The sequence below is a fragment of the Pristiophorus japonicus genome, chromosome 27 (assembly GCF_044704955.1).
Source record: "Pristiophorus japonicus isolate sPriJap1 chromosome 27, sPriJap1.hap1, whole genome shotgun sequence".
NCBI classification, from domain to species: domain Eukaryota; kingdom Metazoa; phylum Chordata; class Chondrichthyes; family Pristiophoridae; genus Pristiophorus; species Pristiophorus japonicus.
Window position 1 is genome coordinate 1,609,452 of NC_092003.1, and position 22,566 is coordinate 1,632,017.

General features: G+C 60.4%; 1 protein-coding gene across 1 annotated transcript; it reads right to left on the reverse strand.

Moving 5' to 3' along the window:
• Positions 1-353: 353 nt before the first annotated feature.
• On the reverse strand, positions 354-21,503 carry LOC139239401 (galectin-12-like). The gene is made up of 9 exons (XM_070868094.1): positions 21,361-21,503; positions 17,733-17,821; positions 12,496-12,706; positions 11,375-11,494; positions 10,322-10,360; positions 8,988-9,014; positions 3,162-3,250; positions 1,174-1,339; positions 354-561 (listed from the first exon to the last, which is right to left on the reverse strand). The coding sequence occupies exons 1-9, from the start codon at positions 21,409-21,411 to the stop codon at positions 520-522; spliced, it is 834 nt and encodes a 277-aa protein (XP_070724195.1). The 5' UTR covers positions 21,412-21,503; the 3' UTR covers positions 354-519.
• Between the last annotated feature and the right edge of the window lie 1,063 nt (positions 21,504-22,566).

Here is a 22,566-nt window from a genome sequence, read left to right on the forward strand (position 1 = left end):
GGGGGGGGAGGGGAGGAGGAGGGAGGGAGGGGGGAGGGGGAGGGGGAGGGAAGGGGAGGAGGGAGGGGGGAGGGTGGGGAGGGAGGAGGGAGGGGGGAGGGGAGGAGGAGGGAGGAGGAGGGGGGGGGAGGAGGGGGAGGGAGGGGAGGAGGAGGAGGGGGAGGAGGGGGAGGAAGGAGGGAGGGGGGGAGGGAGGAGGGAGGGGGGGGAGGGAGGAGGGAGGGGGGGAGGAGGAGGGGGAGGGGGAGGAGGAGGGGGAGGGGGAGGAGGAGGGGGGAGGGGGGGGGAGGGAGGGGGAGGGGAGGGGGAGGAGGGAGGGGGGAGGGAGGGGGGGAGGGGGGGGGAGGGAGGGGGGGGAGGGAGGGGGGAGGGGGTTGCTGTCCCCAGTGCGGGCTCAGTGCGGTGTTGGGGGGACCAGGATCTCCAGCCACAACAGGTCGAGGTCTCCACACACCGCCAGCTCCCGGACCCTCTCGAGGCGCAGTGTCGCGGGCCGGTAATCTGCAACCGGCGTCCCGTTCACCGCCACCCGGAACACTCGGCTCCACACAGCACCACAACCTGCCGGGAAACACACGGGACAATGACTGCCGGCGGCGGACTCACGGACAGACACACACGGACATGTCACAGGGTGTGGGGAGTGAGGGGGAGTGGGGTCACACTGGGTGGGATATTAAAGGGGGGAGTGGGGTCACGCTGGGTGGGATATTAAAGGGGGGAGTGGGGTCACACTGGGTGGGATATTAAAGGGGGGAGTGGGGTCACACTGGGTGGGATATTAAAGGGGGGAGTGGGGTCACACTGGGTGGGATATTAAAGGGGGAGTGGGGTCACACTGGGTGGGATATTAAAGGGGGGAGTGGGGTCACACTGGGTGGGATATTAAAGGGGGGAGTGGGGTCACACTGGGTGGGATATTAAAGGGGGGAGTGGGGTCACACTGGGGTGGGATATTAAAGGGGGGAGTGGGGTCACGCTGGGTGGGATATTAAAGGGGGGAGTGGGGTCACACTGGGTGGGATATTAAAGGGGGAGTGGGGTCACACTGGGTGGGATATTAAAGGGGGGAGTGGGGTCACACTGGGTGGGATATTAAAGGGGGGAGTGGGGTCACACTGGGTGGCTCTGTTTCGATGGCAGTGCGAGCAGCAGCTAGGCCCCACCCTTTACCTCGAAGTATCTCCCGGGATGAAGGGAGAATATCGGTGATTCGTCTTCCTCCTGACTCCAGACCTGGTGCAGCATCGAACTCCTGGCCAGAACCAGACTCCCAAAGTCCACCCTCAGTCTGAGGGGAACATTGCTGCAATCTTCTTCCCTCAGTACAACCAAGAACCTCAAATAGAAAAGAAATGAAGAAATAAGACTCGCTCTCCGGCCCCATCCCCTCCAATCCCTACCATCAGGGCAGCCTAGGCCTCAGGCCTCAATGACCAGGCCTCGAGCCTATTCAAATACCCTGCTCCCCCCCCCCCCCCCCCCCAGTAAGGCTCTCCCTCATTAAACCTCCAAGTCTCTCACCCAGGAAAACTAGAGCCGTGTCTCAGTGGATCTCCCTCTCGCCCTCGCCTCCGCGTCAGAAGGTCGTGGGTCGGAGGGGCAGTACTGAGGGAGTGCTGCACTGTCGGAGGGACAGTACTGAGGGAGCGCCGCACTGTCGGAGGGGCAGTACTGAGGGAGCGCCGCACTGTCGGAGGGGCAGTACTGAGGGAGTGCCGCACTGTCGGAGGGGCGGTACTGAGGGAGCGCCGCACTGTCGGAGGGGCAGTACTGAGGGAGCGCCGCACTGTCGGAGGGGCAGTACTGAGGGAGTGCTGCACTGTCGGAGGGGCAGTACTGAGGGAGCGCCGCACTGTCGGAGGGGCAGTACTGAGGGAGCGCCGCACTGTCGGAGGGGCAGTACTGAGGGAGTGCTGCACTGTCGGAGGGGCAGTACTGAGGGAGCGCCGCACTGTCGGAGGGGCAGTACTGAGGGAGCGCCGCACTGTCGGAGGGGCAGTACTGAGGGAGTGCTGCACTGTCAGAGGGGCAGTACTGAGGGAGCGCCGCACTGTCGGAGGGGCAGTACTGAGGGAGCGCCGCACTGTCGGAGGGACAGTACTGAGGGAGGGCCGCACTGTCGGAGGGACAGTACTGAGGGAGCGCCGCACTGTCGGAGGGGCAGTACTGAGGGAGCGCCCCACTGTCGGAGGGACAGTACTGAGGCAGCGCCGCACTGTCGGAGGGGCAGTACTGAGGGAGCGCCCCACTGTCGGAGGGGCAGTACTGAGGGAGCGCCGCACTGTCGGAGGGACAGTACTGAGGGAGCGCCGCACTGTCGGAGGGGCAGTACTGAGGGAGTGCCGCACTGTCGGAGGGGCAGTACCGAGGGAGCACCGCACTGTCGGAGGGGCAGTACTGAGGGAGTGCTGCACTGTCGGAGGGGCAGTACTGAGGGAGAGCCCCGCACTGTCGGAGGGGCAGTACTGAGGGAGAGCCCCACTGTCGGAGGGGCGGTACTGAGGGAGCCCCGCACTGTCGGAGGGGCAGTACTGAGGGAGAGCCCCACTGTCGGAGGGGCGGTACTGAGGGAGAGCCCCACTGTCGGAGGGGCGGTACTGAGGGAGCCCCGCACTGTCGGAGGGGCAGTACTGAGGGAGAGCCCCACTGTCGGAGGGGCAGTACTGAGGGAGCCCCGCACTGTCGGAGGGGCAGTACTGAGGGAGTGCCGCACTGTCGGAGGGGCAGTACTGAGGGAGCGCCGCACTGTCGGAGGGGCAGTACTGAGGGAGTGCCGCACTGTCGGAGGGGCAGTACTGAGGGAGAGCCACACTGTCGGAGGGGCAGTACTGAGGGAGTGCCGCACTGTCGGAGGGGCAGTACTGAGGGAGCGCCGCACTGTCGGAGGGGCAGTACTGAGGGAGTGCTGCACTGTCGGAGGGGCAGTACTGAGGGAGCGCCGCACTGTCGGAGGGGCAGTACTGAGGGAGAGCCACACTGTCGGAGGGGCAGTACTGAGCTGTGCACCGTTACACTTTCACACTCAACATTTCCCATCCCGTCTGACAGTAGTTATACTGCGCCCGATCATGCTCTCTCGAGCACACTCTGTCGTGTGTACAGAAGGAGGGGGGGGGGGGGGAGAACGCTGCTGCCGGAAGCTTCTGGAAGACACTTACTCATGAGGGTCTTGGTGAAGTTGGCCTCGGATCGTGATCATGTGACCCGCCGCCAATCCGCTTTCAATCCGACTCAGGAGAGGCACGGCCTGGGGGCAGAGGGCAAAGGTCAGCGCGGGATCCCCGGGGGCAGGGCGTGGGGGAGGGAGGCAGAGACAAGCATCACACCGAGCCCTCCCCCCACATTCCTGAGGCAGTGAAAGGCACTAGATCAATGCAGCTTCTCTTTTGCAATAGAATGCATCGACACATCTCCCGTCTTTCCTCATCTAAATCTATCAGCATAACCCTCTATTCCTTTTTCCCTCGTGCGTTTATTCAGCTTCCCCTTAAATGCATCGATACTATTTGTTGGTCTTGTGGAGTTCTTCCGTACCCGAGTACCGAGAGCTAAAACTGATGTGACCCTAGTCTCTTTGATACAACTCCAGAGTGCCTGAGCAACACGAGGTGTGCAGGTGACCCTTGGGCCTCCCACAGTTGCGCCCTCTGCTGGCAAGTCTTACACAGTTACAATGTTTACATACATAACATCACTCCCCCCACACCCCCCCAAAGTCTTTGATACACATTTTTTGTCATCTCCACCTTTCAGGTCACTAAGTGCACTGCTGCAGTCAATACTTGATCTGTTGAAGGTGCAATTGTGGATTGAGACAGGGGCCGGGCTTGCTTGCTGCCTTCATCGTTTTGCCAGCGGCGTACTCCACTCTGCTGAAGACCAGGCTTTTTACTGTTAACGGACCGCTGTCCCTTCATTGTTTGGAGCCTCGGACTCCCATGCATTTTTTTTGGTCCTTGTTCATGCCTCTGTGCCTGAAGGTGCTTACTCTTACTAGGGTACAGTTACACGGGAGCTACCAACCATCTGGTACACTCGGTCTCCAGTCGTCCTGGTCAACCCTTGCCCCTGGACCCAGGCCTCGCTCTGTCAAGCCCCGTGTGGTGGCTGGTGTGCAACGGTCACCCCACGTTAAATAAATCCACCCACAGGCACCTTCCACCCTTCAGGATGTAGTTCGGGATCCGGAATATTAGGTCCTTCATTGAAACACCCGGGAACCCATCCCATTTTGGCATCATCCTCATTTCGAGGGACTGCCTATGACGATGATGATACAAATGATTTACAAGTTGAGACGATCCGGGGCCCGACGCTCCCTGGTTGATCGTCTGAGTTCAAACTCTGGCCTGGGCGAGTTGGTCAAACCATTGCTGCACTGTGGCACGGCTGGTCGGACAGGACTGTTGGGTTCATCCTCGTGATTGACAGCGAGGTCGATTGCTGGCTGGCTGTGTGTTGGTGGATCGATGATGGTGATGTCCTCTTCAGGTGGTTCCTGGTTGTCGGTGAACCGCAGTTTGGTCTGATCCAAATACTTTCTGCACGTTTGTCCATTCAATAGTTTGACTATAAACACTATTCCCCTCCTTGGCCAAGACAATGCCAGCGACCCATTCAGGACCATGACCGTAATTAAGGACAAACACAGGGTCGTTAACCTCAATGTCACGCGATACAGCCATGCGATCGTGGTCCATGTTTTGCCGGGTTTCCACATGATCATTGAGATCCGGGTGGACTGGGGAGAGCCTGGTTTTGAGTGCTCTCTTCATTTAACAATTCTGCCGGGGGAACCCCAGTGAGCGAGTGGGGTCACGTCCGGTAGCTGAGCAGAACCCGAGATAAGCGGGTCTGCAGGGAGCTGTCCGTCACGCATTTCAAGCTCAGCTTGATAGTTTGGACTGCCCGTTCTGCTTGACCGTTGGATGCGGCTTAAACGGGGCCGACCTGACCTGCTTGATGCCATTGCGGGTCATGAACTCGTTGAATTCCGAGCCGGTTAAACATGGTCCATTGTCACTGACAAGGACATTGGGCAAGCCATGGATGGCGAACATAGCCCGGAGGCTTTCAGTGATGGCAGTGGATGTGCTGGATGACATGATTACACATTCAATCCATTTAGCGTAAGCGTCCACTACAACGAAAAACATCTTTCTGAGAAAGGGGCCGGCAAAATCTACGTAGACTCAATGGAGCCTCCCTTGGTGCATTGCTCAGTTGTGAGCAAGTGTTGCACTGGTGTACGCATGACTCTAAGTCCGAGTCAATGCCTGGCCACCAAACATGCGGCCTGGCTATAGCCTTCATCATGACAATGTCTGGGTGGGTATTGTGTAGGTTACGTATAAACGTTTCCCTGCCTTTTTTTGGCAAACCCACGCGATTACCCCATAAGAGACAATCTGACTGATGGACATTTCATCTTTGCATCAGTGAAACGGCTTAATTTCATCCTGCATCTCCCCGGGAACGGCCGACCAGCTCCCATTGAGGACACAACTTTTTACAAGTGATAGCACAGGATCCTGGCTGGTCCAGGTCCTGATCTGGCGAGCAGTGACAGGTGGCCCCTCGCTCTCAAAAGCATCCACGACCAGAAGCAAGTCTGCGGGCTGTGTCATTTCCACCCAGGTAGTGGGCAATGGTAGCCAACTGAGGGCACCAGCACAGTTCTCGGTGCCTGGTCTGTGGCAGATAACAGTCATAGGCCGACAATGTTAGTGCCCATCTGTGGATGTGGGATGAAGTATTGGTGTTTATACCTTTGCTTTGTGAAATCAGTGAAATGAGCGGTTTGTGGTCAGTTTCAAGCTCAAACCGAAGTCCAAATAGGTATTGGTGCATTTTCTTAACCCCATATACACATGCTAACGCCTCTTTCTCAACCATACTGAAGGTTCTCTCAGCCTTAGACAGACTTCTAGACACGTCTGCAACCGGTTGAAGTTTGCCCGATACATTGGTTTGCTGTAACACACAGCCGACCCTGTACGAAGATGCGTCACAAGCTAGCACTAATTGCTTTCACGGGTCATACAGTACTAGTAACTGATTAGAAAAAAGTAGGTTTCTGGCCTTCTCAAAGGCTGTCTCTTGAGATTTACCCCAAACCCAGTCATCACCCTTACGTAGTAACATGTGCAACGGTTCCAGCAAAGTGCTTAAACCAGGTAGAAAGTTACTAAAATAGTTGAGGAGTCCCAGGAACGAACACAGCTCCATCACATTCTGTGGTCTGGGTGCGTTCTTGATGGCCTCTGTCTTTCTGTCCGTGGGTCTGATGCCGTTTGCCGCAATCTTTCTCCCCAAAAATCCGACCTCTGGCACCAGGAAAACACACTTGGAGCGTTTCAGTCCCACTCTGTCCAGTCGACTTAGAACCTCTTCCATGTTGTGCAGGTGTTCGGTGTTGTCACGACCGGTGATCAGGATGTTGTCTTGAAACACCACGGTGCGCGGAGCCGATTTCAGCAAACTCTCCATGTTCCTCTGGAAGATGGCAGCAGCCGATGGCACGGTGGTATATAAACAGTCCTTTGTGTGTGTTGGTGCACGTCAATCTTATCGAAGATTCAGCCAGCTCCTGTGTCACGTAGGCGGAGGTTAGGCCCAACTTGGTGAATGACTTCCCCCCCCCACTAACGTTGCGAACAGGTCATCCGCCTTGGGTAGTGGGTACTGGTCCTGTAATGAGACTCTGTTGATCGGTGCCTTATAGTCTCCGCAGATTCTGACCTTGCCATCGCTTTTCAACACCGGAACAATTGGACTGGCCCACTTGTTGAACTCGACTGGTGATATGTGTCCTTCGCGTTGAAGTCTGTCCAGTTCGATCTTGACTTTCTCCCTCATCATATATGGAACCGCTCGAGCCTTGTGATGAATGGGCCTTGCATTGGGACTAGATGGATCTGCACCTTGGCGCCTGTGAAGTTGCTGATGCCTGGTTCAAATAGCGACGGAAGCTTGCTGAGCACTTGGGCGCACGAGGCATCATCCACTGGAGATAGCGCTTTGATGTCCCAGTTCCATCGAATCTTTCCCAACCAGCTTCTGCCGAATAGCGTTGGGCCATTGCCTGGTACAATCCACAGTGATAAATCATACACAGGTTTATCGTACGATACCTTCACTGCTGCACTGCCAGTGACTGGTATGAGCTCTTTGGTGTAGGTGCGCAGCTTTGTCTGAATCGGGTTCAGTTTGGGCCTTTGTGCCTTATTGCCCCACAGTTTCTCAAACGCCTTCTGGCTCATAATTGACTGACTCGCCCCCATGTCCAACTCCATTGATACCGGAATACCGTTCAATTTGACTTTCAGCATAAAAGGAGGGCTCTTGGTGGTGAAGGTGTGTACCCCATACACTTCTTCCTCGGGCTGAGTTGCCTCTCGTTTGTTCTGCGTGATCCGAGCCCGATCGATCATCCTCTGCCGACACTGCCACGTGGTGAGTCGCAGGACTCTTGTACATTCACTGGAGGTGCCCCATTGTTTCGCAGCCTTTGCACACGTAGTGCTTGAATCCACATTGATGTGCTCGATGATTACCCCCGCAGCTCCAACATGGTGCTAATGGATTCGCCTTCACGCCCGATGGCGGACTCTGAGTCACCCTAGGTCTTACAGCTGTAGACGTGTAGGCCCTGCTATATGCAGTTCTGTCTGCTAGCGACGTTATTTTATGCACAGTACTTGCCGGTCAGCTTCGATGCTGGGAAGATATCTGGCTGGTATTATCGCTCGTGGATATGAATGCCTGGGCTATCGCGATGGCCTTGCTCGAGTCTAGGGATTCGGCGGTCAGTAGCTTGCGAAGAATGACCTCGTGGCCGATGCCAAGCACGAAAAAGTCCCGCAGCATTTCCCCCAAAAATCCAGCAAATTCACAAGTTCCCGCAAGGCGTCTCAGGTCGGCGACATAACTCACCACATCCTGGCCCTCGGAGCGGTGGTGGGTGTAGAAGCCATACCTGGCCATTAAGACGCTCTCCTTCGGCTTGAGGTGTTCCCGAACCAGCGTACACAACTCTGTATATGTCTTCTCCGCTGGTTTCTCCGGTGCGAGCAGATTCTTGTTGAGGCCGTATATTGTGGACCCACACACGGTGAGGAGAATCACCCTGCACTTGATCACTTTATCATCCCCATCCAGCTCGTTGGCCACGAAGTACTGGTCGAGACGTTCAACGAAGGCTTCCCAATCATCACCCTCTACAAATCTCTCTAAAATACCAACAGCAGCCATGACCGCGTGAAAGTTCGTAATCTGTTACTCGTCGCCAATTGTTAGGTATGGAAGAACTCCACAAGACTGAGTACCGAGAGCTAAAACTCATGTGACCTTAATCTCTTTAATACAACTCCAGAGTGCCTAAGCAGCCTGGCAGACAACCTTTTTATACTCCCTCGCACGAGGTGTGCAGGTGACCCTTGGGCCTCCAACAGTTGCGCCCCCTGGTGGCAAGTCTTACACAGTTACAATGTTTACATACAGAACACTGTTCGCCTCAACCCCTCCCTGTGGCAGCGAGTTCCACATTCTCACCGCTCTCTGGGTAAAGAAGTTTCTCCTGAATTCCCCATTGGGTTTATCAGTGACTGTCTGATATTGGTGGCCCCCAGTTCTGCTCTCCCCCACAAGGGGAAACATTCTCTCTGTATCCACTCGATCAAAACCTTTCATAATCTTAAAGGCCTCTATCAGCTCACCCCTCAGCCTTCTCTTTTCTAGAGAAACAACCCCAGCCCGTTCAATCTCTCCTGATAGTTAGAACCTCTCAGATCTGGGACTATCCCAGTAAACCTTTCTTGTACCCTCTCCAGTGCCTCAATATCCTTTTAATAATACAGCAACCAGAACTGTGCACAGCACTCCCAGTGTGGTCTAACCAAGGCTCCACACATGTTGAACACAACTTCTCTGTTTTTCAATTCTATCCCATGAGTTCCTCTGCCGACTGCTCATCCAGTACTGACCAATGTTGGATCCTTCAGTAAAAACGGCTGAAAGATAAGGATAGAGAGAGAAAGAGAGAGGGTTATAGACCACACCACAGAATATCAGTTCACCCACCACATCCCCACTCCCAGTGTAGAGGGAGCTTTACTCTGTATCTAACCCCCTGTACCTGCCCTGGGAGTGTTTGATGGGACAGTGTAGAGGGAGCTTTACTCTGTATCTAACCCCCTGTACCTGCCCTGGGAGTGTGTGATGGGACAGTGTAGAGGGAGCTTTACTCTGTATCTAACCCCGTGCTGTACCTGCCCTGGGAGTGTGTGATGGGACAGTGTAGAGGGAGCTTTACTCTGTATCTAACCCCGTGCTGTACCTGCCCTGGGAGTGTTTGATGGGACAGTGTAGAGGGAGCTTTACTCTGTAACTAACCCCCTGTACCTGCCCTGGGAGTGTTGGATGGGACAGTGTAGAGGGAGCTTTACTCTGTATCTAATCCCCTGTACCTGCCCTGGGAGTGTTTGATGGGACTGTGTAGAGGGAGCTTTACTCTGTATCTAACCCCCTGTACCTGCCCTGGGAGTGTGTGATGGGACAGTGTAGAGGGAGCTTTACTCTGTATCTAACCCCCTGTACCTGCCCTGGGAGTGTTTGATGGGACAGTGTAGAGGGAGCTTTACTCTGTATCTAACCCCCTGTACCTGCCCTGGGAGTGTGTGATGGGACAGTGTAGAGGGAGCTTTACTCTGTATCTAACCCCGTGCTGTACCTGCCCTGGGAGTGTGTGATGGGACAGTGTAGAGGGAGCTTTACTCTGTATCTAACCCCGTGCTGTACCTGCCCTGGGAGTGTGTGATGGGACAGTGTAGAGGGAGCTTTACTCTGTATCTAACCCCGTGCTGTACCTGCCCTGGGAGTGTGTGATGGGACAGTGTAGAGGGAGCTTTACTCTGTATCTAACCCCGTGCTGTACCTGCCCTGGGAGTGTTTGATGGGACAGTGTAGAGGGAGCTTTACTCTGTATCTAACCCCATGCTGTACCTGTCCTGGGAGTGTTTGATGGGACAGTGTAGAGGGAGCTTTGCTCTGTATCTAACCCCCTGTACCTGCCCTGGGAGTGTTTGATGGGACAGTGTAGAGGGAGCTTTACTCTGTAACTAACCCCCTGTACCTGCCCTGGGAGTGTTTGATGGGACAGTGCAAAGGGAGCTTTACTCTGTATCTAACCCCCTGTACCTGCCCTGGGAGTGTTTGATGGGACAGTGTATCTGAAATGGGGGACAGCTCCTGCAGTAGTATTCCCCGATGTTATAACTAAACCTCTCCGGTGAGTGTCTGGGGTTCAAGGGGCACTCACCACGTGCGAGGGATACTGGGTCTGATGAGGGAGGTAGGGCTGTGGGAAGAGCAGAGAGAAACTGGTTAGAAAGGAGACATCACATATCCTGAGACTAGAAAGCTGGAATCAGATTGAGGAATATCATCTCTGTCCCATCCTGTAGCGTACACGCGCACACACACACACGCGTACACACACACACGCGTACACACACACACGGTACACACACATGCGTACACCATTTGGAACACCTCGATCAAATCTCCCCCTTAACCTTCTCTGCTCCACGGGGAACAACCCCGGCTTCTCCAGTCTCCCCACCTCACTGAAGTCCCTCATCCCCCCGGGACCGTTCTGGTCACTCTCCCCCTGGACCCTCTCCAAGGCCTCGACATCCTCCCTAAAGTACGGTGCCCAGAATTGGCCGCAATATTGGGGCCCGTTCTCTGAAGGTTTAGTAGAACTTCCTTGCTATTGTACTCAACATTTAAACCTCAATCAACATAACACAAACAGATGATCTGGGTCATTATCACATCGCTGTGTGTGGGAGCTTGCTGTGCACAAATTGGCGTTTCCCACATTACAACAGTGAGCGCACTCCAAAAGCACTTCATTGGCTGTAAAACGCTGGGAGACGTCCGGTGGTCATGAAAGTCTTTCTTTCATTCTTTCGATGGCTCTGTTTATAAAGCCCAGAATGCCATACACCTCTTTAAATGGCCTTTTCAACTTGTCCGGCCCTCTTCAAACATTTTATCACCACTCGTCCCCATCCCAAAATGGCCGCCAGCTCGGTCACACCCTGTCACAAAATGGCCGCCAGCTCGGTCACACCCCGTCACAAAATGGCCGCCAGCTCGGTCACACCCCGTCACAAAATGGCCGCCAGCTCGGTCACACCCCGTCACAAAATGGCCGCCAGCTCGGTCACACCCTGTCACAAAATGGCCTCCAGCTTGGTCACACCCTGTCACAAAATGGCCGCCAGCTCGGTCACACCCCGTCACAAAATGGCCGCCAGCTCGGTCACACCCTGACCCAACATGGCCGCCGGCTTGTGGTACTTACGTTTTCGGTGAGGAATCCGATTACTTTGATAAAGACGGGGCCGGCGATCTGCATCGTGTCCACACCGCGCAGCGGCCTCCGGTACCGGAACTCCAGCAGCCGGTCTCCATTGGCAACCACCTGGTGGGGAAGGAGGCACAGGGTGACACCGACTGTTTCTGTGACCGATTCCAGGCCGGCCAAACCCCTCGCACACTGGGGCCTGCGCCCTCCTTCACCTGGGTCTCGCATCGCGCTCCTTCCCACACTCAGAATCAGAGACATTTACAGCACGGAAGGAGGCCATTCGGCCCATCGTGTCCGCTCCGGCCGACCAAGAGCTACCCAGCCTAATCCCACTTTCCCGCTCTGGGTCCGTAGCCCTGTAGGTTACGGCACTTCAGGTGCACATCCAAGTACTGTTTAAATATGGTGAGGGTTTCTGCCTCTACCACCCTTTCAGGCAGTGAGTTCCACCCCAGACCCCCACCACCCTCTGGGTGAAGACATTTCCTGTCAGCTGTGGCTCAGAGGGCAGTACACTCGCCTCTAAATCAGAAGGTTGTAGGTCCCACTCCAGGGACTCGAGTACAGAAATCCAGACCGACACTCCCAGTGCAGTACTGAGGGAGTGCCGCACTGTCGGAGGGGCAGTACTGAGGGAGTGCCGCACTGTCGGAGGGGCAGTACTGAGGGAGTGCCGCACTGTCGGAGGGGCAGTACTGAGGGAGTGCCGCACTGTCGGAGGGGCAGTACTGAGGGAGCGCCGCACTGTCGGAGGGGCAGTACTGAGGGAGTGCCGCACTGTCGGAGGGGCAGTACTGAGGGAGTGCCGCACTGTCGGAGGGGCAGTACTGAGGGAGTGTCGCACTGTCGGAGAGGCAGTACTGAGGGAGTGCCGCACTGTCGGAGGGGCAGTACTGAGGGAGCGCCGCACTGTCGGAGGGGCAGTACTGAGGGAGTGCCGCACTGTCGGAGGGGCAGTACTGAGGGAGCTCCGCACTGTCGGAGGGGCAGTACTGAGGGAGTGCCGTACTGTCGGAGGGGCAGTACTGAGGGAGTGCCGTACTGTCGGAGGGGCAGTACTGAGAGATCCCACGGACACACTCACACAGAATAAAGAGAATGCTAGATTTATTTACCAGAACTCGGTTTGCCTGGAAGTGGAAGGTGATGTGGAAGCTGTGTCCGGCTCGGAGGCTCAGGGAGGGGACCCTCTCCTCGGGCCCCCACCTCTCGGCCCACAGGCTGCTGCAGGAGATGCAGGGGGTGGACCCGAAGCGAGGGCTGAAGCGGAAGGCGATGTTGGCCCGGGGCCGAGAGCTGCTCCCACGCTGGAAATCCACCCGGAACCTGGGCAGGGAAAACCATCACCGTCACCATCACCCCGACCTCCGACCCTGCCCTGACCGTCACCTCCACCTCCGACCCTGCCCAAACCGTCACCTCCACCTCCGACCCTGCCCAAACCGTCACCCCGACCTCCGACCCTGCCTGGACTGCCACCCCGACCACTCCCGGGCCGTCACCGCGACCTCTGACCCTGCCCAGACCGTCACTCCGACCCCGCCCAGACTGTCAACCTGACCTCCGACCCTGCTCAGACCGTCAGCCCGACCTCCGACCCTGCCCACACCATAACCCCAACCTCCGACCCTGCCCACACCATCACCCCGACCTTCGACCCTGCCCTCACCGTCTCCCCGACCCTGCCCAGACCGTCTCCCCGACCTCCGACCCTGCCCACACCGTCTCCCCGACCTCCGATCCTGCCCACGCCTTCACCTCGACTTCCGATCCATCCCAGACCTTCTCCCCGACCTCCGACCCTGCCCACACTGTCATCCCGACCCTGCCCAGACCATCACCCCGACCTCTGACCCTGCCCAACTGTGACCCTGCCCAGACCGTCACCCCAACCTCCGACCCTGCCCGGACCGTCAGCCCCGACCCCTGACCCTGCCCGTCAGCCCCGACCTCTGACCCTGCCCGGACCGTCAGCCCCGACCTCCGACCCTGCCCTCACCGTCACCCCGACCCTGCCCAGACCCCTGACCCTGCCCGTCAGACCCGACCTCCGACCCTGCCCGGACCGTCAGCCCCAACCCCTGACCCTGCCCGTCAGCCACGACCCCTGACCCTGCCCGTCAGCCCCGACCCCTGACCCTGCCCGGACTGTCACCCCGACCACTCCTGGATCGCCATCGCGACCTCCGACCCTGCCCAGACCGTCACCCCGATCTTCAACCCCACCCAGACCATCACCCCGACTTCTGACCCTACCAGGACCGTCAGCCCCGGCCCGACCCTGCCCGTCAGCCCCGACCTCTGACCCTGCCCGGACCGTCAGCCCCGACCTCCGACACTGCCCTCACCGTCACCCCGACCTCCGACACTGCCCAGACCGTCAGCCCGACCCCTGACCCTGCCCGTCAGCCCCGACCTCCGACCCTGACCCTGCCCGTCCGCCCCGACCTCTGACCCTACCCGGCCCGTCAGCCCCGACCTCTGACCCTGCCCGGACAGTCACCCCGACCCTGCCCGGACCGTCACCCTGACCTCCGACACTGCCTGTCACTCCGACCCTGCCCAGACAGTCACCCCGACCTTGCCCGGACCGTCACCCCGACCTCCGACACTGCCCGTCACTCCGACCCTGCCCGGACCGTCACCCCGACCTCCGACCCTGCCCGGACAGTCACCCCGACCTCTGACCCTGCCCGGACTGCCACCCCGACCACTCCCGGACCGTCACCGCGACCTCCGACCCTGCCCAGACCGTCACCCCGACCTCCAACCCCGCCCAGACTGTCAGCCCGACCTCCGACCCTGCCCGGACCGTCAGCCCCGACCTCTGACCCTGCCCGTCTGCCCCGACCTCTGACCCTACCCGGACCGTCAGCCCCGACCTCTGACCCTGCCCGGACAGCCACCCCGACCTCCGACCCTGCCCGGACCGTCACCCCGAACTCCGACACTGCCCGTCACTCCGACCCTGCCCGGACCGTCACCCCGACCTCTGACCCTGCCCGGACCGTCACCCCGACCTCCGACCCTGCCCGGACAGTGACCCCGACCTCTGACCCTGCCCGGACTGCCACCCCAACCACTCCCGGACCGTCACCGCGACCTCCGACCCTGCCCAGACCGTCACCCCGACCTCCAACCCCTCCCAGACCGTCAGCCCGACCTCTGACCCTGCCCGGACTGCCACCCCGACCACTCCCGGACCGTCACCGCGACCTCCGACCCTGCCCAGACCGTCACCCCGACCTCCAACCCCGCCCAGACTGTCAGCCCGACCTCCGACCCTGCCCGGACCGTCAGCCCCGACCTCTGACCCTGCCCGTCTGCCCCGACCTCTGACCCTACCCGGACCGTCAGCCCCGACCTCTGACCCTGCCCGGACAGCCACCCCGACCTCCGACCCTGCCCGGACCGTCACCCCGAACTCCGACACTGCCCGTCACTCCGACCCTGCCCGGACCGTCACCCCGACCTCTGACCCTGCCCGGACCGTCACCCCGACCTCCGACCCTGCCCGGACAGTGACCCCGACCTCTGACCCTGCCCGGACTGCCACCCCAACCACTCCCGGACCGTCACCGCGACCTCCGACCCTGCCCAGACCGTCACCCCGACCGCCAACCCCTCCCAGACCGTCAGCCCGACCTCCGACCCTGCCCGGACCGTCAGCCCCGACCCCTGACCCTGCCCGTCCGCCCCGACCTCTGACCCTACCCGAACCGTCAGCCCCGACCTCTGACCCTGCCCGGACAGTCACCCCGACCTCCGACCCTGCCCGGACCGTCACCCCGACCTCCGACACTGCCCGTCACTCCGACCCTGCCCGGACCGTCACCCCGACCTCCGACCCTGCCCGGACCGTCACCCCGACCTCCGACACTGCCCGTCACTCCGACCCTGCCCGGACCATCACCCCGACCTCTGACCCTGCCCGGACCGTCACCCCGACCTCCGACCCTGCCCGGACAGTCACCCCGACCTCTGACCCTGCCCGGACTGCCACCTCGACCACTCCCGGACTGTCACCACGACCTCCGACCCTGCCCAGATCGTCACCCCGACCTCCAACCCCGCCCAGACTGTCAGCCCGACCTCCGACCCTGCCCGGACCGTCAGCCCCGACCCCTGACCCTGCCCGTCCGCCCCGACCTCTGACCCTACCCGGACCGTCAGCCCCGACCTCTGACTCTGCCCGGACAGTCACCCCGACCTCCGACCCTGCCCGTACCGTCACCCCGACCTCCGACATTGCCCGTCACTCCGACCTCCGACCCTGCCCGGACTGTCACCCCGACCACTGACCCTGCCCGGACCGTCACTCCGACCTCCGGCCCTGCCCGGACAGTCAACCCGACCTTTGACCCTGCCCGGACTGCCACCCCGACCACTCCCGGACCGTCACCGCGACCTCCGACCCTGCCCAGACCGTCACCCCGACCTCCAACCCCGCCCAGACTGTCAGCCCGACCTCCGACCCTGCCCGGACCGTCAGCCCCGACCTCTGACCCTGCCCGTCCGCCCCAACCTCTGACCCTACCCGGACAGCCACCCCGACCTCCGACCCTGCCCAGACCGTCACCCCGACCTCCGACACTGCCCGTCACTCCGACCCTGCCCGGACCGTCACCCCGACCTCTGACCCTGCCCGGACCGTCACTCCGACCTCCGACCCTGCCCGGACAGTCACCCCGACCTCTGACCCTGCCCGGACTGCCACCCCAACCACTCCCGGACCGTCACCGCGACCTCCGACCCTGCCCAGACCGTCACCCCGACCTCCAACCCCGCCCAGACCGTCAGCCCGACCTCCGACCCTGCCCGGACCGTCAGCCCCGACCCCTGACACTGCCCGTCCGCCCCGACCTCTGACCCTACCCGGACCGTCAGCCCCGACCTCTGACCCTGCCCGGACAGTCACCCCGACCTCCGACCCTGCCCGGACCGTCACCCCGACCTCCGACCCTGCCCGGACCGTCACCCCGACCTCCGACACTGCCCGAACCGTCACCCCGACCTCCGACACTGCCCGGACAGTCACCCCGACCTCTGACCCTGCCCGGACTGCCACCTCGACCACTCCCGGACTGTCACCACGACCTCCGACCCTGCCCAGATCGTCACCCCGACCTCCAACCCCGCCCAGACTGTCAGCCCGACCTCCGACCCTGCCCGGACCGTCAGCCCCGACCCCTGACCCTGCCCATCCGCCTCGACCTCTGACCCTACCCGGACCGTCAGCCCCGACCTCTGACCCTGCCCGGACAATCACCCCGACCTCCGACCCTGCCTGTCACCCCGACCTCCGACACTGCCCGTCACTCCGACCCTGCCCGGACCGTCACCCCGACCTCCGACCTTGCCCGGACCGTCAGCCGACCTCCGACCCTACCCGGACCGTCAGCCGACCTCCGACCCTGCCCGGACCGTCAGCCGACCTCCGACCCTGGCCGGACCGTCAGCCCCTGACCCTGCCCGTCCGCCACGACCTCTGACCCTACCCGGACAATCAGCCCCGACCTCTGACCCTGCCCGGACAGTCACCCCGACCTCCGACCCTGCCCGGACCGTCACCCCGACCTCCAACACTGCCCGTCACTCCGACCTCTGACCCTGCCCGGACCGTCAACCCGACCTCCGACCCTGCCCGGACCGTCACCCCGACCTCCGACCCTGCTCGGACAGTCACCTCGACCTCTGACCCTGCCCGGACTGCCACCCCGACCACTCCCGGACCGTCACCGCGACCTCCGACCCTGCCCAGACCGTCACCCCGACCTCCAACCCCGCCCAGACTGTCAGCCCGACCTCCGACCCTGCCCACACCGTCAGCCCGACCTCCGACCCTGCCCACACCCCGAGCCCTAATCCTGCCCAAACCCAGGGAACAGGCGGAGGCCATTCAGCCCCTCGAGCCTGCTCTGCCATTCAATCAGATTGCGTCTGAATTGTATTTTAACTCCATCTACCCGCCTTGGTTCCGTAACCCTCAATACCCTGACCCAACAAAAATCTATATCCCAATTGACCCCCGACCTCGACAGTGTTTTGGGGGAGAGAGTTCCCGATTCCCAGGGCCCTTTGTGTGAAGAAGTGCTCCCTGACATCACCCTGAACGGCCGGGCTCTAATGGTAAGGTGTCGCCCCCTTGTTCTGGGCTGACCCACCCGAGGGAACACTTTCTCTCTCGCTCTCCCCCCATCGAACCCTTTAACCCTCTCAAACCCCTCGATGAGATCGCCCCTTAACCTTCCACACTCGAGGGAACACAGGCCCAGTCGGGAGTTAACCCTCGAAGCCCCGCATCCCGCCTCTCCTGAGCCGGGCGGGGGTCCGGGGGTGTTTGGAGAGGTACCTCCTGCAGTTGATGGGGACCATTCCGTGGAGCGTGATCAATCTCCCACGAGACAGGCCTCCGAACACGGTGGTGATGTACGGCAGTGCCTGTCGAGCGAAGCAGAGGGAAGGGTAGGGAGGGTGAGAGAGAGAGAAATATTGTCCAGCTATCGCAGGAACGGACTGAGCCTCCCTCAATCCGGGGCAGGAGATCGGTTCGGGAACGGTTCACAAACTCACAGCGCAGGAGGCCGTTCTGCCCGTCAGGCCTGTGCCGACTCTCAAATAGCCATCGTGTTAGTCCCGCTCCCCCCTCTCCCCGGGTCTCGCTCTTCCTGCACCCCCTTTTAACATTCACACGGCCTCTCCTCGCTCCGAGATAAACACTTCACACTTCTCCGTACTAAATTTCATCTTCCATCGCCCGTCTCCCCCTGCCCCCACCTGCCTCAGCTCATCCGCTGCTGAAACCCTCATCCCTGCCTCTGTTATCTCCAGACTTGACTATTCCAACACACTCCTGGCCGGCCTCCCACATTCTACCCGACGTAAACTAGAGGTGATCCAAAACTCGGCTGCCCCATGTCCTAACTCGCACCGAGTCCCACTCACCCATCACCCCCTGTGCTCACTGACCCCGTGTCCTAACTCGCACCGAGTCCCACTCACCCATCACCCCCTGTGCTCACTGACCCAGTGTCCTAACTCGCACCGAGTCCCACTCACCCATCACCCCCTGTGCTCACTGCCCCGTGTCCTAACTCACACCCAGTCCCGCTCACCCATCACCCACTGTGCTCACTGCCCCCGTGTCCTAACTCGCACCCAGTCCCGCTCACCCATCACCCCCTGTGCTCACTGCCCCGTGTCCTAACTCACACCCAGTCCCGCTCACCCATCACCCCCTGTGCTCACTGCCCCGTGTCCTAACTCGCACCCAGTCCCGCTCACCCATCACCCCCTGTGCTCACTGACCCCGTGTCCTAACTCGCACCCAGTCCCGCTCACCCATCACCCCCTGTGCTCGCTGACCCGTGTCCTAACTTGCACCCAGTCCCGCTCACCCATCACCCCCTGTGCTCACTGACCCCGTGTCCTAACTCGCACCGAGTATCACTCACCCATCACCCCCTGTGCTCACTGCCCCGTGTCCTAACTCACACCCAGTCCCACTCACCCATCACCCCCTGTGCTCACTGCCCCGTGTCCTAACTCACACCCAGTCCCACTCACCCATCACCCGCTGTGCTCACTGCCCCCGTGTCCTAACTCGCACCCAGTCCCACTCACCCATCACCCCCTGTGCTCACTGCCCCCGTGTCCTAACTCGCACCCAGTCCCACTCACCCATCACCCCCTGTGCTCACTGACCCGTGTCCTAACTCACACCCAGTCCCACTCACCCATCACCCCCTGTGCTCACTGACCCCGTGTCCTAACTCACACCCAGTCCCACTCACCCATCACCCCCTGTGCTCACTGACCCCGTGTCCTAACTCGCACCCAGTCCCACTCACCCATCACCCCCTGTGCTCACTGACCCCGTGTCCTAACTTGCACCCAGTCCCGCTCACCCATCACCCCCTGTGCTCACTGACCCCGTGTCCTAACTTGCACCCAGTCCCGCTCACCCATCACCCCCTGTGCTCACTGACCCGTGTCCTAACTCGCACCGAGTCCCACTCACCCATCACCCCCTGTGCTCACTGCCCCGTGTCCTAACTCACACCCAGTCCCACTCACCCATCACCCCCTGTGCTCACTGCCCCGTGTCCTAACTCGCACCCAGTCCCACTCACCCATCACCCCCTGTGCTCACTGACCCCGTGTCCTAACTCACACCCAGTCCCGCTCACCCATCACCCCCTGTGCTCACTGCCCCGTGTCCTAACTCGCACCCAGTCCCACTCACCCATCACCCCCTGTGCTCACTGACCCCGTGTCCTAACTCACACCCAGTCCCACTCACCCATCACCCCCTGTGCTCACTGCCCCGTGTCCTAACTCACACCCAGTCCCACTCACCCATCACCCCTGTGCTCACTGACCCACATTGGCTCCCGGTCCGGAAACGCCTCAATTTCAGAATTCTCCATCCTCGTGTTCAAATCCCTCCGTGACCTCTCCCTATCTCTGTAACCTCCTCACGCCCCTACACCCCTCCCTATCTCTGTAACCTCCTCTAGCCCCACAACCCCCTGAGATCTCTGCCCTCCTCCAATTCTGCCCTCCTGACCATCCCCCGATTCCCATCGCTCCACCATCGGTGGCCGTGCCTTCAGCTTCCTGGGCCCCAAGCTCTGGAACTCCCTCCCTAAACCTCTCCGCCTCTCTCTCCTCCTTTAAGACGCTCCTTAAAACCGACCTCTCTGACCCAGCTTTTGGTCGCCTGTCCCAATATCTCCGTATGTGGCTCGGTGTTGAATTATTGCTTTATAATACTCCTATCGGGTACTTTGGGACATTTTATTACATTAAAGGCGCTATATAAATGCGAGTTGTTGTTGCCTTGCGTCTGCCCATTTAACCCGGTCTGCTACTATCCTCCTCACTGCTTACTGCAGCCCCAAGCTGGTATAAAAAGTTGTTAAAAGTATTGTGTGGTACAATTTTAAAGGGGGTGCAGGAAGAGAGAGATCAGCGGGGTGCAGGCACAAGTTAAGCAGGCTGTTCCAAAAGCTTTACAAACAGACGCAGAGAGTACAAAAGCGAGGTCACTCGGATCAACCTTCCCCAAAGGTACTGAGGGAGCGCCACACTGTCGGAGGGGCAGTACTGAGGCAGCGCCGCACTGTCGGAGGGGCGGTACTGAGGGAGCGCCACACTGTCGGAGGGGCAGTACTGAGGCAGCGCCACACTGTCGGAGGGGCAGTACTGAGGGAGCGCCGCACTGTCGGAGGGGCAGTACTGAGGGAGTGCCGCACTGTCGGAGGGGCAGTACTGAGGGAGCGCCGCACTGTCGGAGGGGCAGTACTGAGGGAGCGCCACACTGTCGGAGGGGCAGTACTGAGGGAGCGCCGCACTGTCGGAGGGGCAGTACTGAGGGAGCGCCGCACTGTCGGAGGGGCAGTACTGAGGGAGCGCCGCACTGTCGGAGGGGCAGTACTGAGGGAGCGCCGCACTGTCGGAGGGGCAGTACTGAGGGAGCGCCACACTGTCGGAGGGGCAGTACTGAGGGAGCGCCGCACTGTCGGAGGGGCAGTACTGAGGGAGCACCGCACTGTCGGAGGGGCAGTACTGAGGGAGCGCCGCACTGTCGGAGGGGCGGTACTGAGGGAGCGCCGCACTGTCGGAGGGGCAGTACTGAGGGAGCGCCGCACTGTCGGAGGGGCGGTACTGAGGGAGCGCCGCACTGTCGGAGGGGCAGTACTGAGGGAGCACCGCACTGTCGGAGGGGCGGTACTGAGGGAGTGCCGCACTGTCGGAGGGGCAGTGCTCAGGGAGCGCCGCACTGTCTGATGAGACGTTAAACCGAGGCCCCGTCTGCCCTCTCGGGTGGATGTAAAAGATCCCGGGGCCACTATTGGAAGAAGAGCAGGGGGAGCTCTCCCCGGTGTCCTGGGGCCAATATTTATCCAGCCCTGTATCCATGGCCCTCCCCACAGTTTACACGGTCAGGGAAGGATCGGGGCTGGAGGGGGACTCACCGGGTAGAACACTGGAGGCTGCAGTAAGGTGCTGGGGGGCACTGCAGACATGGCCACCAAACCAGGGCCTAGGCACGAAGCCTCATGCAGTCGAAGATCTCCTCTTCAGTCGCTGACACGGGAGGGGCATTGACCCCTGACCCCATTCCCGACTCCCTCCGCCAGCTGATCGCTGGCCAGGAATGGGAAGTGACATAATCACTGGTCACCTGACTCCTGTGAGGGGGGAGGGGGAGACAGGAAGTGGTTGGTTGCCATGGATTTCTCCTGCAGCCTCGGCCTGGTGCTCGTCATTGATCCAAATTAGATTATTGATCATTGGCAATTGAGGGGAGGAGGAGCCCTGGTGGTTTAAAGGGGCCACTCTCGTCGTGTCTCGGATCAGCACCCGAGTCATTGCACCGCTAGGGGGGCCTGGCCCCTCCCCTTCCCCGGCAACCTCCCCCGCCCCTCCCCCCATACCGCAGTCTCCCTCCCCTGGTCCCCTGGCCCCCTTCCCCCAACATCCAGCCCCTCCCCCGTCCCTCCCCCAGCCTCCCTATCCCGGCCCCCCTCCCCCCTCCCGCAGCCTCCTCCCTCCTCCCCCGGCCTCCCCTCCCCCTCGTTTTCCACATTGCAACAGTGCCTGCACTTCAATAAAAGTGCCTAATTGGCTGTAAAGAGCTTTGGGATGTCCCAGGGATGGGACGGGCGCTGTAGAAATGCAAGTCCTGTCTTTGCCTCCCAGCGTTCAGCATGCAGTGCCCAACCAGCTCCAGCAGGCGGTGCCACTGAGCTCACTTCTGTCTCGGTGCTGCCACCTCCTGGGGGCCGATGGGGCTGCAGGTCCCATTTAAACCCCTCCCAAAGGACGTGGAGAGGGGCCCGGGGAGGAAGGCATGGGATCAAACGTCGACTGCTATGTATCAGCCGTGGCTCAGTGGGTAGACTCTCGCCTCTGAGTCAGAAGATCGTGGGTTCAAGTCCCACTCCAGGAACTTGAGCACAGAAAATCAAGGCTGACACTGCAATGCAGTACTGAGGGAGCCCCGCACTGTCGGAGGGGCAGTACTGAGGGAGAGCTGCACTGTTGGAGGGGCAGTACTGAGGGAGTGCCGCACTGTCGGAGGGGCAGTACTGAGGGAGCGTCGCACTGTCGGAGGGGCAGTACTGAGGGAGCCCCGCACTGTCGGAGGGGCAGTACTGAGGGAGTGCCGCACTGTCGGA